At 53.3% G+C, this 13,896-nt stretch overlaps 4 protein-coding genes and 1 non-coding gene across 5 annotated transcripts; 2 read left to right on the top strand and 3 right to left on the bottom strand.

The window, feature by feature from the left end:
- Window positions 1-450: 450 nt before the first annotated feature.
- Window positions 451-2,056, bottom strand: BP01DRAFT_353143 (NAD(P)H-dependent flavin oxidoreductase). The gene is made up of 4 exons (XM_025574103.1): window positions 1,729-2,056; window positions 1,592-1,674; window positions 792-1,520; window positions 451-708 (listed from the first exon to the last, which is right to left on the bottom strand). Exons 1-4 carry the CDS (start codon window positions 1,769-1,771, stop codon window positions 565-567), a joined length of 999 nt encoding a protein of 332 aa, XP_025434824.1. The 5' UTR covers window positions 1,772-2,056; the 3' UTR covers window positions 451-564.
- Window positions 2,057-2,600: 544 nt separating this feature from the next.
- Window positions 2,601-4,518, top strand: trm61 (tRNA 1-methyladenosine methyltransferase subunit GCD14). Its single transcript, XM_025574102.1, has one exon. The coding sequence runs from the start codon at window positions 2,656-2,658 to the stop codon at window positions 4,282-4,284; it is 1,629 nt and encodes a 542-aa protein (XP_025434823.1). The 5' UTR covers window positions 2,601-2,655; the 3' UTR covers window positions 4,285-4,518.
- BP01DRAFT_353141 (UBA/TS-N domain protein) lies at window positions 4,429-7,599 on the bottom strand. The gene is made up of 2 exons (XM_025574101.1): window positions 4,937-7,599; window positions 4,429-4,875 (listed from the first exon to the last, which is right to left on the bottom strand). The coding sequence occupies exons 1-2, from the start codon at window positions 7,571-7,573 to the stop codon at window positions 4,774-4,776; spliced, it is 2,739 nt and encodes a 912-aa protein (XP_025434822.1). The 5' UTR covers window positions 7,574-7,599; the 3' UTR covers window positions 4,429-4,773.
- Window positions 7,600-9,409: 1,810 nt separating this feature from the next.
- On the top strand, window positions 9,410-9,518 carry BP01DRAFT_t46. Its single transcript has one exon. It is a non-coding gene; the product is annotated as a tRNA-Ser (tRNA).
- A 619-nt stretch (window positions 9,519-10,137) lies between these two features.
- On the bottom strand, window positions 10,138-10,888 carry BP01DRAFT_420581 (uncharacterized protein; the record flags this gene model as incomplete). Its single annotated transcript, XM_025579472.1, has 4 exons — window positions 10,138-10,344; window positions 10,405-10,464; window positions 10,592-10,646; window positions 10,737-10,888. The coding sequence occupies 4 exons, from the start codon at window positions 10,886-10,888 to the stop codon at window positions 10,138-10,140; spliced, it is 474 nt and encodes a 157-aa protein (XP_025434821.1).
- Between the last annotated feature and the right edge of the window lie 3,008 nt (window positions 10,889-13,896).

Genomic DNA, 13,896 nt, shown 5'->3' with positions numbered 1-13,896 from the left:
GCTTTAGAAAGCCCTTGTTGCCTCATAGGGAGGACAGCACACCTCGAGGTAGCCTTCGAAGGTCTTACTCTGCTGCGTTGGTGGTCTCAACTCCATAGTAAGACGATGGGGCGCATGCTGGCGATCGCAATTCTCCTGGAATATGGAGCGGGGAGAGACACGCAAGGAGGTCAGCGCGGGGTATATACACGATGTCGAGGAAGAAGGAGGGAAAGGTGTTGTGCTTCATCGTGCTACTACTGTACTAAACAACGAGGGTAGGGGCGCCAGGGTGAAGAAGAGTTTTGAGGTTGCCTTTGTGTTCTCCCTTCCCGCTATCCCTTGAACGAGCGCATCATTCTGCAAGGGTGGTGCGTATGTGAGGATATTGTACAGTACGTGTGGGCATCTGACGGGGAACACTACGGCGGCAAGTACGGAGTACTCCGTACAGAGCTGAGATTAGAGGATGCTGTCTATTCCTTGCATGTGAAACTGTATTACTATGCTTATCCCGCGTGCACCCCGTACCAATACCTACCTCCTCTGGTCGGATCCGACCAGTCAGCATCGACCGCGAGTCTTCTACAATTTGCTCTGTGCTGGCGCTGTGTGCAACGACCTCACCCGGTCCAGTGCCTGCACGGCTTCCTTCTCGATCCGCTGGAGAAGCTCGGCGCATGTGGGGATATCATGAATCATCCCAATGACCTGGCCGGCAGTCCACACCTATGGAAAACATCGTCAGCAAAGAACCACTCCCTAGAAGAAACAAAAGAAAAGGTCCAGTAGGTAAAGGAAGAAACACATACCCCAAAGTCAACGTCACCGGTGAGGAAAACCTCACGACCTCGTTTGCCACTCACGAAGGGGGCGATTTCGGCAAATTCCCCGGTCTTGCTTTCACGCTCCACCTTGAGAGCCTCCTTGGACACCTTGTTCCCGTACAAGCGGGTGGTGTTCTTCCAGCGGCGCATCACCAGCGCCGTGTCCGTCTCGTCCGCCTTGACAATCGCCTCCTTCACGTTGCGGTGAATGGGCGCCTCGACGGTACACATGAACCGGGTGCCCATGTTGATGCCTTCAGCTCCGAGCGCCAGCGCCGCCGCCAGCCCCTGGCCATCAGCGAAACCCCCGGACGCAATGAACGGCACCTTGAGCTCCTGCCGCGCGCGGCTGAGCAAGATGAAATTGGTGATATCGTTCTCGCCGACATGGCCCGCACACTCGAATCCGTCAATCGACAAGAAATCAACGCCCAGCTTGATGGCGGATTTGGCGTGGCGGATCGTCGTGCACTTGTGCAGGACGATGATGTTGGCTTGCTTGAGCTGCTGAATCACGGGGCCCGGATTGTTACCTGCCGTCTCGACGATCTTGATCCCTTCATCGATGATCACTCTAGCGTAGGCCGCGTAGTCCGGGGGCACGAGGGCGGGGAGTAGCGTCAGGTTGACGCCGAAGGGGTTCTTGGTCATGGAGCGACATTTGCGGATCTCTTTGCGGAGGTCTTCTGGGGTGGGTTGTGTGAGCGCGGTGAGCTGGACGGTTTCCTTTTGTTAGTCCTGTTTCTTTGATGGGTGGGATTTTTTGGGACATGGTGGATACATACAATTCCCAATCCGCCGGCATTGCTGACCGCCGCGGCGAGCTCAGCGTAGCCTACCCATTGCATTCCTCCCTGGACAACAGGGACTTGGGGGATTGTCAGTACATTAGAGCCAGAGACACTGTACTCCTTCAACGTACCTGTGATGCCAAGCTTCCTCGTGAGAAGGGTGTTGAAAGGCATGTTGACGGCTGATCGACGGCACCGGCTGGTCGTCCGAGTATTTGTGGAAAAATGTTGCGATGGGTATAGATCGAGCGACAAAGCGGAAAGTCAAACTCTAGCCAGAAATTAACTTATGCAGGGAAAGTCCAGGATTAGCAGTGTCTGTTGGCTGGGGAATAGTCTGGGGAAGGCGGCGTTAAGACGTCCGGAGAACCCCCCCCCCCCATTGTGGGGAAAGCAGAAGTTGCCGAGGTTCAACGCCCCGAGGTTATTGATCAGTAATAAGAAGATGCGACAAAGCCCAGACAAAGGGCGATAGTCTGGAAATATGACCAGATCTGGATTGAGTAGTAGTATCTTAAGTAGTAAGGATTAACCCAATCTTCTAATTCTGAAAGCGCATGGTACCGCAGTGGCTGGTTGTATCCATCATCTGGAACATTTCAGAATGAGCATGTGATGCGCGAGCGTATCAGATGATGTAGTAAGACTCCGACAGCAGAGCACATTCCTCCGCAATGTCTTGTGGAAGTAATTGGCCCTGTAGCAGAATATCAATTGAGAGCTTTGCTCATGCACGGAGATGTGCATTTCTGGAGTTCTTGAGATGGAGCAATATGCTCTACGTTCAATGACATTGGAAACCAGTTGTTCGGTGTTGTACTCCGTAGAGACAGCCAAGTGACCAAAAACCAATCAACGCGATCTCAGCTGCAGCTCCTCACCGCCTTTAATATCGGCGAGCCCTAAGCCCTGACCTTACGCCCAATCCAGGCTAGAGCGGAGGATATTCTGCCAAGTGACGCCGCAATCGCAAAAGTTACAGGAAAGAAAAGCTGCGCGAGAAGTCCTCATCAAGTTTGCGATCCAGGATCACCGCTCTCCCCACAAATTCCGACAAGATGGGATCCCCATTTCTCACCCCGGGCACCCACTCGCAGCTCAACCAGCTTGCTCTCCTCCACCTCCGCCGCGACCAAGCCATCCCGACGGTCCTCCAGCTGCACGACGACGACAACGCCGGCTACAAGGAAGGGAAAGTGACGACCACCCGCTTCGGATCCTTCCCTCACACCACCCTCACCGGTCAACAATGGGGCTCGCAGATTATTGCCTCAAAAGTCGACACGGGCTCGCGCCGCGGCCGGGGCCCGCAGAAGAAGAACCGGCAGCTCAAGCGCAAAGCGGACGAGCTCGATTCTTCCGCCGCAACCACCCCGGCTGCTGAAGCGGGGAGTGGCAGTCAATCCTCCCCGCAGGCCGCTGTCGCCGCCGCCAGCGGATTCCTCCACCTCGTTTACCCGACCCCGGAACTGTGGACCATGTCCCTGCCGCATCGCACCCAGGTCGTCTATACCCCGGACTACAGCTACATCCTGCACCGACTGCGTGCACGACCGGGGAGCTCGATCATCGAAGCCGGCGCCGGTAGCGGCTCGTTCACCCATGCAGCCGTGCGAGCGGTCTTCAACGGATACCCCACGACGACGACGACGACGTTGACGACAGACGAGGGCGCCGATGCCACGGCCGCCACACTACCAAAGAAGAGAAGACTCGGCCAGGTGTCCAGCTTCGAATTTCACGAACAACGCGTGGGCAAGGTCCGGCAAGAGCTGCGGGAACACGGGCTGGAGGGGTTAGTGCACGTTACGCATCGGGATGTGTACCAGGATGGATTTCTGGTTGGGGACCCGCAGACGGGGACCTCACCGAAAGCCAACGCGGTGTTTCTGGATCTGCCTGCCCCCTGGCTTGCGTTGAAGCATCTGGTGCGCCACCCGGCCTCCGGAGCCGAGTCGCCGCTGGACCCCACATCGCCCGTGTACCTGTGTACGTTCTCGCCCTGCCTGGAGCAGGTGCAGCGGACGGTCAGCGTGCTGCGGCAACTGTCGTGGCTGGACATCTCCATGGTGGAGGTCAACAACCACCGGATCGACGTGAAGCGGGAGAAGGTCGGGTTGGAGTACGAGAAGGTGCGTGGTGCGGTCGTGTTCCCCAAGTCGGTCGACGAGGCCGTCTCCAAGATGCGCCACGTCGAGGAGCACTCGAGGAAATACCGCGAGTTGCAGCAGCAGCAGCAGGACGAGGAGGATAGCACCCCTCTGCCTGCGTCGTTGGATGCTGTCCTCGGCAAGGAGGAACAGAAGCCTGTCGTCTCGGAGAGCGAGACTCCGGCACCAACAACGGCGGCACTCGCGGATCCATCGTCTCAGACCTCTAGTGTTCCACTGTACGCACAGGGCCGCCTCGTTCACCGCACAGAAGACAATCTGAAGACGCACACTTCATATTTAGTCTTTGCTGTTCTGCCGCGCGAGTGGACCGAGGAAGACGAGCAGAAATGCCGCGAGAAATGGCCCCCGCATCGGGTTGACCAGCCTATGCAGACCGAGAAGCCGAAGGGCAGAAAGCAACTCAAGCGCGAGCAATTGCAGCGCGAGGAGGCTGAGGAGCAGCAGCAGCAGCAGCAGCAGCAGAAGCACGAGGATGCAGGAGAGGAATCGGGTAAAATCAGGGAAGAAGCTTAGTTGTACCGAACTTGTACATCACACTAAGCATTAGTTTTGCATCTTTCTGTTTCGTATGTGTAATTATCTTCTCGCCTGTAGAAGGTCCGGGAGTGCAATGGAGTTAGATAGCAGTATCTAAGCCGGGCTTCGATATGTCAGAGTAAAGTATCTGCTCGGCTTCGGTGGGATTGACCAGACCAGGTCTGGATGGAATGCATCTTGCATCGAAAATGTGACGCGCAGCATACGCGAAAGCCGATCTAGTCTATCTATGTACAAAATAAATGGCTAATGTGGATTTCATGGCCTCGTTCTTGCACGTCATCAGCATCAGGGAAAAAAGCATTGAGATACGATCTGTGTGAAAGCACGAGAAGGTGGCTTGCCCCAGCGAGGTTGAAAAGGATCCGAGGCTAGAAAAACAAGAGCAGATGGAAACGGTGAAAATAGGGGGTAACTGGAGTTGCTCGACGGAAACCAAAGGCTCGCTCAGAAACAAGGGTCAGGCTACAGGTTATTCTCTTTCTTGAACTTGTCCCAGGCATCATTGAGCGCACCGAAGACCGCACCGGCGATCATCCGCTGCTCAGTGGTGGCATTTGTAGGAATCTTCAAGAACAAGGATTAGTACCCTGGATTATTATAAGTACATGCAGGAAATGCAACATACCTTGTCTGGATGCACTTTGGCAATGCCCTTCATGTACTGGATCTTAACCTTGTTGGGCAAGATGAGTTCGGACATGTTGACCTTCTTCCAGCCGGCTTCGGGCCAGAGCACACTGTCAAGACTGCCCAGTAATGCCCGAAGATTGTCTTGCTTTCCGCCCTTCCATGCTGCCAATCTCGCATCAACGCTCTCTGATAAGGCGAACTTTTCCTCATCCGCGCGCTCCGCGGCCTGATTGGCCTCTCGCAAGCGAGTGACAGCTTCTGAGGAGGCGCCAGACGAACCCTGCAAGTCATCCAGAGCGGATGCCTTCTTTGGTGCAGGTGCAGGCGGGCGTCGTGCAGGTGCTGCGGGCCTGGCTGCAGGCTTGCTGATACCGGCTGCCTTTTCGCAGCGATTGCGTCCTTGGATACTAGTGCTGCCACCATATCCACTTTCGACTGCGAGCTTCCAAGTCTGTGCTGCCTCTGCCCATCTTTCTAGCTGCTCCAGCGCCTCGGCCTTGCGCATCAACGCCTTACCGAAGAAATCCTTCATCGGCTTGGCAGCTTCACCATTACAAAGGTCGATGCTCTCACCTTCGCCCTTCAAAGGCCCAATCAACTCCAGCATAGTGTCCGCGTCTCCAATCGCCACCTTGGGCTCACCGACTTTCAGAGCCGTCATGGCGCGATTGCTGCGGATAAGAATAGTAATGGGATGTTTGTCCGGTAATGGTGTTAGAGCTGCGGAGAAGGCTTCATGAGCAGCGCCATAGTCGCCCCGCTTGTAAGCTTCCGCTGCAATCTCACGTTGACGATGGGTGGTGGAAAGGGCTTGCGGGGACACAGGAGGTATCGATCTTGGCGGAGCCTTGGGTCGGGTAGGTAGGGTCCTAGATGGTGTGGAAGATCTGGAGAGTTGAGCGGGGGAGGGTGACGGTTTCGGCTTTGGTGTTGGGGCGGGAGCAGAGGAGTCGAACAGGTCGACTTTGGGTTCTGGAGCAGGGGAATGGGCGACAGGGCGTTTCCTTCTCGCAGGACTAACGTAAGCTTGTGCCGATTGCTCTTCTACAGCGGACTTTGTCAACCGCGATCTAGGATCCCTCATCTCAGCATTTGGGGCCTGTCGCATAAAAGCTGGCTGCTGCATTGGCCGTTCCCTCGGGGGAGACTGCTGTCGCCTGACAGTGTTGCTGGCAGTACGAGGCGCGGGCCCATCGTTCGACCGCGCAGGATTGCGGGACGAGCGAACTGGTCCACCTGACTCAAGCAACAACGCTTCATCGGTCATCTTCTCGGAGCGAGCCTCAGGCTGCGTCGGGGCTCGCGAACGATCATCTCGCGGACGATCAACTCGAGAATGATTACTAGTGGTTTCTCCATGAGCATGAGCAGATACATCCCTCATCCACCGAGGCTGACTGGGATCATGATCGACATTGAACTCCTGTACCACCTGCTGTAGCTTCTTGTTGCCAGTCTTCCACAGAGAGTTAGCCGTTTTCAAGATATTGTTTCCAAATGCAGCTGCAAGCTGCGATGGGTCCTTTTCCGCGGACATAGGCGAGCGGTTGTTGCTACGAGTTGGGTTTTGTTGCGCCCACGAGGGCACGTCGCGGCTAGAACCCTCATTGCGGTCTCGACCTCTCTCAGGATGAGCGGACAACCGGTCGCCCCCAGCTGACCTGTTCCGGGACTTCTGACGAGATTCCTCATGCGCCTGAGTGAGAAGCAAGCCGACGGCCGCCTGGACATCTGTACCAGATGACGTCATACGCAGAGCCTGGCTGGCCTTGTCTGCGGGGAATCCCATATCAACAAGCTCTGCAATCGCATGGTCAATGCCGCTGGTAGGTCTTGGGGATAAGTCACGATTCTCCGTCTTCATGGGTGTAGGTGGTTTGGCAGGAGGCTCCGGCCGAGTGATCTCGGACACTGGCTTGCCCAACAAGCCGAGAAAGTCATCATCGTCAACGGCGGGTTGGGGTTGCTGCGGGGATTGCGCAGGCTTTGACTTTAACTGATTGAGACCGAATGGGTCGTCGTCGTCTTCCGGAAACGCCATACTGTCCCCATTCAGCGGTGCACTTGCTCCATTGTACGTGTTCTGAGTCAAGCCAGCTCCGACTCGCAGTGCTGGGCTTGAACTAGGTACCGGAAAGTGTGTCGATGCATCTACTGGCGCGGATGCATTGAAGGCGGCAAGTATATCATCATCACCATCGGCAGAGGCTGCGCTCGACTGGCTGGCAGCAGCGATAGGCGCGGGGTTCTTATTCGTTCCACCATGCTCGAGGCTGTCCCAGAACTGATTGTTCTGTCCTCCATATTGAGTTTCAAACCGGGATCTTTTCTCCGCCTCCTTTCGGGCCCTTTCCGCTTCCAGCTGTTTCTGTTGTTCGAGAAGTGAGAGATTCTTGTTCGCTGAAGCTGGATTGAAGGAGACAAGGTTTGCAAAGCTGTCTTTATTATCCGGTGTTGCCGATTTCGAAGGAGGATTGGAGGGGCCGGAGGAGGCAGATAGCGGCGTAGATCGGCCAGATAGTTCATTGCGACGGACATTCTGGAAGAGAGAAGCCGAGCTCATTGGGGGTGGCTTGCGAGCATCATTGCTAGACGTGCTTGACGTCCAATTCAAGCCACTTAGATCATCCATTATGACGAGGATGAGAATTCACTGAGCTACTGCCTGACCGCTTGAAGTCAGGATCGAAAAAGTAAGTTGCAGCTGAGAGTGAACCCACCATCCAACGTAGTATACCATGCGGGGGGGGGGGCGGGCGGAATTGAGCTGACCGAGCCGGCAATGACACGGGGAGGTGAATTTGAGACGCTATGAAGGCCACAGTGGGTTCGCCAGGCGACTGTAGGATTCTGTGCGTAAATTTAGAGTCAGGCAGGTTAGAACGATGTCCTTGTGCGCGGCTGTTGCCAGCTTCCCCTGGACGGACATGGGAGGGCCGCCGCGATCGTCACCGAGGCTGACGTGGCTGACAATGCGTGGCTGTGCCGAAATCCACGTGACAATTTTCGACTTTCTGTGGCCGCTTACTAACTGCGTTTTCAACGACACCAAACGTCAGTGTTGAAGGCTAGTAGAGGTGAGGCTTGCACGGGCTGGCTGCTGTCTCAGAACCCTCAGCTGAATCCAAGGATGTCTTTCCTAGTGGCAAAGGTGCTATGACGCACACTGGGTTCTGTAGAAATACACTGTATTCTAAAAAGCAGTCAAAGACATACACCTTCCTACTACCCAAGAGTTGGTCCGAACTAGGGTCTCACTCGATCATTTCATGATCTAGCAAAGGAGAGAAAGAAAGAGAGACAGGGAAACTTCTCATTTCTTTCTGAACTGTTACTTCGCCTCATTGGTGCCCACTGACAGACCCGGGGAGAGTAACCATCCTGGCTCCGAGCTTTCGAAGCGGCAGGGAGCAATCTGTCACGGCATGAGGAGGGAAATCAACAGTGGTTTCACTGTGGAGAAAGACGTCCTGACATCCAGAATGGGAGAATGACACGGTCCGTAGGTTTGCAATCGGGTCCGACTCCGACCAAATATTGCGGCAATTTGTTCTGGAGAAGTGGAAACTCCAGCCCAGATTAGCAGCATAACCCTAGTAGCTCTTCCGATACTGTCTTATACTCCAGGCTCCCAGGCCAGGATTGGACAGAGCAGGCCCAGTTGAATGGGTCCGGGTGGCTCGCTGTGACTCCATCAGGATCATCTACCTGAGTTGAAGGAATTTCTAGGCGAGAGGCCTCGTACTTTGGTAAGTGATTTTGAGACACATTGAACAGGGCCTTCCAGGTTGCTCCGTCGGTGGCTGCTCTCTAGCCGGGGGACCCACGGAGGTTGGCGACGTCCGCTTTCCCGTGGCTCTGAATCACGCGTGCAAGATGTAGTCAGTCCTGGTTGAGTGACTTCCTAGGGTATACAATAGGTGACATGTCCTTACAGCTCTCAATGGAAATTGGGCTTTCCTTTAGCTACTGTTGTGATGAGAAAAAGTATCTTTCACTATTGACAGTTTGAGAGATAGTTTAATAGGGGAACTGTAGGGTTTCCCACAATACCGGCTAAAAGATGTCAAATAATGATTTCAGCCGTGCTCATACACAGTATACGGAGTACATTATCTGTTTCATCAACGCGATTAACAGGAGTCTCTTAGATGAGGCACGCGCACAATTACCGGCACGGAGTCTCGCTGACGGCGGCAATCATTCCCGGAGTGGATTGTGTGGCGGCGAATCAATCTCCTTAATTTTGTGATAGCTCCTTGTACGGAGTACCGTGGAGACGAAATACCTAGCTGCTAGAATGGACTGCAGGCGCATTGAGCTAAGGGACAATGCCACGAATAAATTTAGACACGCATTTTGTCAGTCCTTGCTGCAGTAGGTAAACATTGAGACTCTTGAAAAAGAAGCCTTTGCGGTTGAGCTGTTAGGTATGGTACCTATTCGGGCTCCACTTTTACCAAGTTATGGCAGTGTGGCGGAGTGGTTAACGCGTGAGACTTGAATGTCAGTGCTATCCGCATTGGCCTAGCAATCTCATACCCTCGGGTGCCTGGGTTCGAATCCCAGCGCTGTCGATGCTTTTTTTTGGGTTTCTTTGTTACTTGGCTCATTCTCATACATTCAGCTTTGATTCAAGAGTGGCACGGACCAGACTCATTTCCTGTGCTGGAGAAGTGTAAGAAAAAAAGAAAATGATAACAATTGGAACCTGGCCAGATCGAGCGAGATATCTGGTCGCATTTTTCAGAAAGCTGGCTATGGCCAGGCTACCCGCTACACAATCACTGGATTTCCGGAGGGGCAGTGTGGCTGGTGCATCCCAAGACACCAGAATGAGCAAAGAATCCCTTCGCACAGCTGGTAAATACGGTACCATCCTATAGTACCCGTATTCCGGTATCAATCGGATAAACCTTAAGCATGTAATTCGGCAGACCCAGCAGAACGGCCAGGACCGTGTCCCTCCGCGTTAGCGGCACGCCGGCGCTTGGTGGGAAAGAGAGAGGGGATTATACAGCATGTACATGCTTAATAACAGAAGGAGACAGTGCTTTGCTCGAATAGGCCAAGTGCATGTGTATCTGAACGGAGCCTTCCGGCTAAGATGCATTAGTCTAAGGTTCTCTCCATGTATCGTACGATGTCTTTTTCTTTAGTCAAGGTAAAGAGGTTGGGTACCAGCCCAGGGCGCAATCAGTATAGCCCGCCAGCCACAAAGTTGTGAGTGTGTGCGGTCCGACGCATTTGCCTTGAGTTGGGAGCCTGAGAATCCTCTGCGGTGGGTCCGCTAGCATACTGGTATTGATTGCATCTCCCGATGAGGGAATCGGAACGACAAGCGAGAAGGTACTTATGGCCGCACAAGACAACTGGAATTGCAGTGCAATAGGGGTGGTATCGCTAGACGTAGAGATACATGATGATAGTTTAAGAGCAAAGTTTGTCGGCTACTGAACTTACCCGACTGTGTTTAGCACCAGCGATCCTTTCGTTGTCGTAACGTTCTGGTTTAATACGAAACTGTAAAGCAGTCAGCATGATACCCGTTATAGACAAGAATGGGACGCTTGTAGACGTTCTGAGCATGAATCCTGTGCACTGGGGCCCTCGAGCGGGATTGAAATAGAACACAGTAGGCCTCACTCACTGCTCTTGACTGCCCTAATAGCCGAGGCATGAAGAAAGTCGCTGGTTTCATGTGTCTATAGGCTATACATGTTATTGCATCCATTGCAGGAGGGTCAAAAGGCAGGAAAGTCCTAGGCATCTATTGAACATCAGACTACTTAAACCTCGCGCCAACAAAGACCCATGCGGGGATGACCCTCGGTTCATGCAGCACTGTGTTGACACCTTGGAGCTCGAGCTCGCGTCGGTGGCTTGAGCGTTGAGAGATGACAAAGGTAACCACATAATCAAACATGGCTGTGGCGATGATCGCCATATCAAGCGCCATTCATCAGGCAAGTAACCTATCACGATGCACAGTGATCTATGGGGAAGCAGTACCCATTCCAGTATATAAGAGATCATTGTATATCTTGTCACAATAGCTTCAGCTACAAGCCGGCAGGAGTACCTCCCCACACCTTCAGCTTCATACTCCGTTATGTTCGGTCGCTTGTGAGTCAGGCCGTGCTTCAAGTGCGGTGCGAGGACTCTGCACCCACGGCCAAGGACACAGTACTTGTCTCATAACAGAAAGTTGGCACAATAGCTGGTGTCCACTGCAGGAGGGCTCATCCGGGTCCTCTGCAGCGGGCCAGCCTCACACGGGCAATGACACCCAGTGGGTATCCACTGCTTGTGGATAAGTGTTCCGCAGACACGAGCACGGTCAAGGAGCGGTGCTACTCACTGTACGCAGTGTTGCCCCAGGCAGATCCCCGTTCCGAACTTCTGGCGACGCTTGGACTTCATGCAATCCATGGTTCCATTACGCGACGACCCACGTACTATGGCGCAGAGCCCACGGGCAAATTGCACACCAGCGCACCAGCCAAAACCACAGGTTGACGCGACTACTGGTCGTCATTGTCACAAGTTCACAACATAGCCCGCTGTCGAGGTCGCAAACGATATTGAGATGTTACGGCCGAAGGGTGAGTCATTAAGGTTCACTCCAAGCTATAGCCGCGCGCATCGGCGCATCGTCCTCGTTCGGAGCGCGCATTCGTGACCGCTATGCAAAATAGAGTTGTCGATCTAGTAAAGAGGCTAGTACTGAACTAGACTCAGGCCTCACTCTGCCACTATTGTGATAAGCAAGACGGCTCATAGCCAGATTGAGGAGGGCACCAAAGACGGCTCAGATGATGTAATGATCTCAGTAGGCGCAAAGGCCAAACGAAAGCAGGGGCCTTAGATCCTTGGCTAGTCAGTAACATACTGAGTAAGGTAGTCAATGCTTGAGATATTACTCGAGGGTTATATGGTTCTTCCCCATGATCATCGAGATAATGTGGAACGGCGCCCCGCACCGTAAACTATTTGCGATAACCCCTATAATGGCCTAAATCACTGACTCGCGATTACCAACTACAGCTACCGAGGTCCCGGCGGCGAAGAATCCTGCGTAGAGAGGTGAAAAATCTTGATTGTCGAAATCTCAGGAATCACATGAGCAGATCATCATCTGCATGGCCTAACGGTCGGACCCAGTCTGTTCCGTATCCGGGGATCGAGGCTTGGCTAAGTAGTGTCAAATGTGCGGATGGCGGATGCTAGAGATGTCAACTTGTGGGAATGTCTCAATCGTTCAGCTTGCACGCAGCCGCAGTGGTAAGGACCAGAGTCAATATACGCCTTTATTCTGTTGACAACGAGACGCTTGATGCCGCCTCCAGCCACCGACTGGGGGGGTGACTGGGACTGATTTGCCACTGGCGGTGGATCTAAAGCTTGGTCGACATCGCTAGGGGCATCTAGCGCCGGCGAAGCTGGAGTAGTGTGTCAATCTCTTATGAGACGGAAATGCAGCAGCGGGCAATTGTTGCGATTGTCTCATGGGTTATCAAAATGGGTTTCCGAAGTACCCTAGTACTTAGTACTAATTCAATAGTCTACTTCAGCCAGCGGATCATTTTTTTCCGTCCCGGATGGGAATCGCCCTTTTATGGTACTCGGTGGTTGTCGTTTGTGTTTGTCTCTAGGGGAAGGGGAAACCAACCGATAGGGTAGAAAACAGAAAGAAAGGTGGGCTCGGCTGTTATCCGCGCGGATACCATTAGGGAGGTAGCTTTCGCAGGCCGATTTAGCTTCGGACAATCAGTAAGTAACGTAAGGTGATTCGAAGCTGGCATTCAAGTAGGCTTGTGGTATCTTTGGGTCATAATTGGGCATGGGTTGAAGATCCACCGGGAGTCCTCGTAGTGTATACCGTACGGAATAGTAGTGTCAACAAACACAGCCTCCTTAACACTCCTCCCAAGTTAGTTATCATCAACAACAAACCCCTTCATGTCTTTTTTGCCCATTTTGTCTCGCCCGCTAAGCTTGAGGCCGTGGGGAATACTCTTTTACCTCTTGGGTGAAATTGCAATTGTAGTAAGTCCTAATCGAGTTAAGATAGACAAGATAACCCTGGGTGGAATTTAAGCGAGGTCCTTCAATGGGCAGTGAGTGGAAAGAAAATAGCTGCCGGCAAATCGTTAGATCCGCATTAACTACGGGGGCGAGGGGGAAAAAGGGCGGCAGCGCAGGAGACAAGACTCAAGACCCGGTGCAGCCTTGTGCGCGAGTCTGTCCGTGCTCACCCTGCTCCTCTTAGACTGCCACATTTTCTCTCTGATCCTCGCTAGTGAAACCTATTTTTCATTGGTTCCATCGATCTGGGTCCTGTACTCCTGTCGGCCGTAGCACGGGGAGGGGATGGAAGAGAGGGCTGAAGGTGGTATTTTCGACCTGCAATCCCCTTTTGTTGATTAGTAGTATAGGCACTCGCTAAGGAGATAAGTTCTAGAAAATTCATGATTGTCCAGTTATCACTCGGTAGCTGCCTTGAGGGACTCCGTAGTACTTCTGAAATGATAACGTAGCTGGTGGCTTTCAAGGTTCTAGCAAGGAGAAGGTATTTGGTGGAGTATGGTATGGTACCAACAGCGGCCAGTACCGTAAGATACGACCACATCCGGTATTGCAGCTGTATGCGGGACTGAGATGGATGCAGCTGCCATGCATCGGAGGAGATTTAGGGCACACACGTATGAACACATGCTGCGCACCCATGCACATGTACTTACAATCTACTTCATATATGTCTAGGCCCTGAACTAAGAATGGACTCACTGACAGTCTGACCTCATCAGTGATTCGGGTATATTGCCTCGATGGTCATCAACCGCACCATATAACCTAGGTCAGTGAATTCAGAGGACGACCCCTCAGTTGCTCAGCTCTATGAGGTACCGACCGATTTTTGGTTTGCGGGGCCAGAAGAATGTATTCGAAGGA

This window comes from Aspergillus saccharolyticus (assembly GCF_003184585.1).
Source record: "Aspergillus saccharolyticus JOP 1030-1 unplaced genomic scaffold BP01scaffold_3, whole genome shotgun sequence".
Lineage (NCBI taxonomy): Eukaryota > Fungi > Ascomycota > Eurotiomycetes > Eurotiales > Aspergillaceae > Aspergillus > Aspergillus saccharolyticus.
This window is presented reverse-complemented; position numbering and strand designations above follow the sequence as displayed.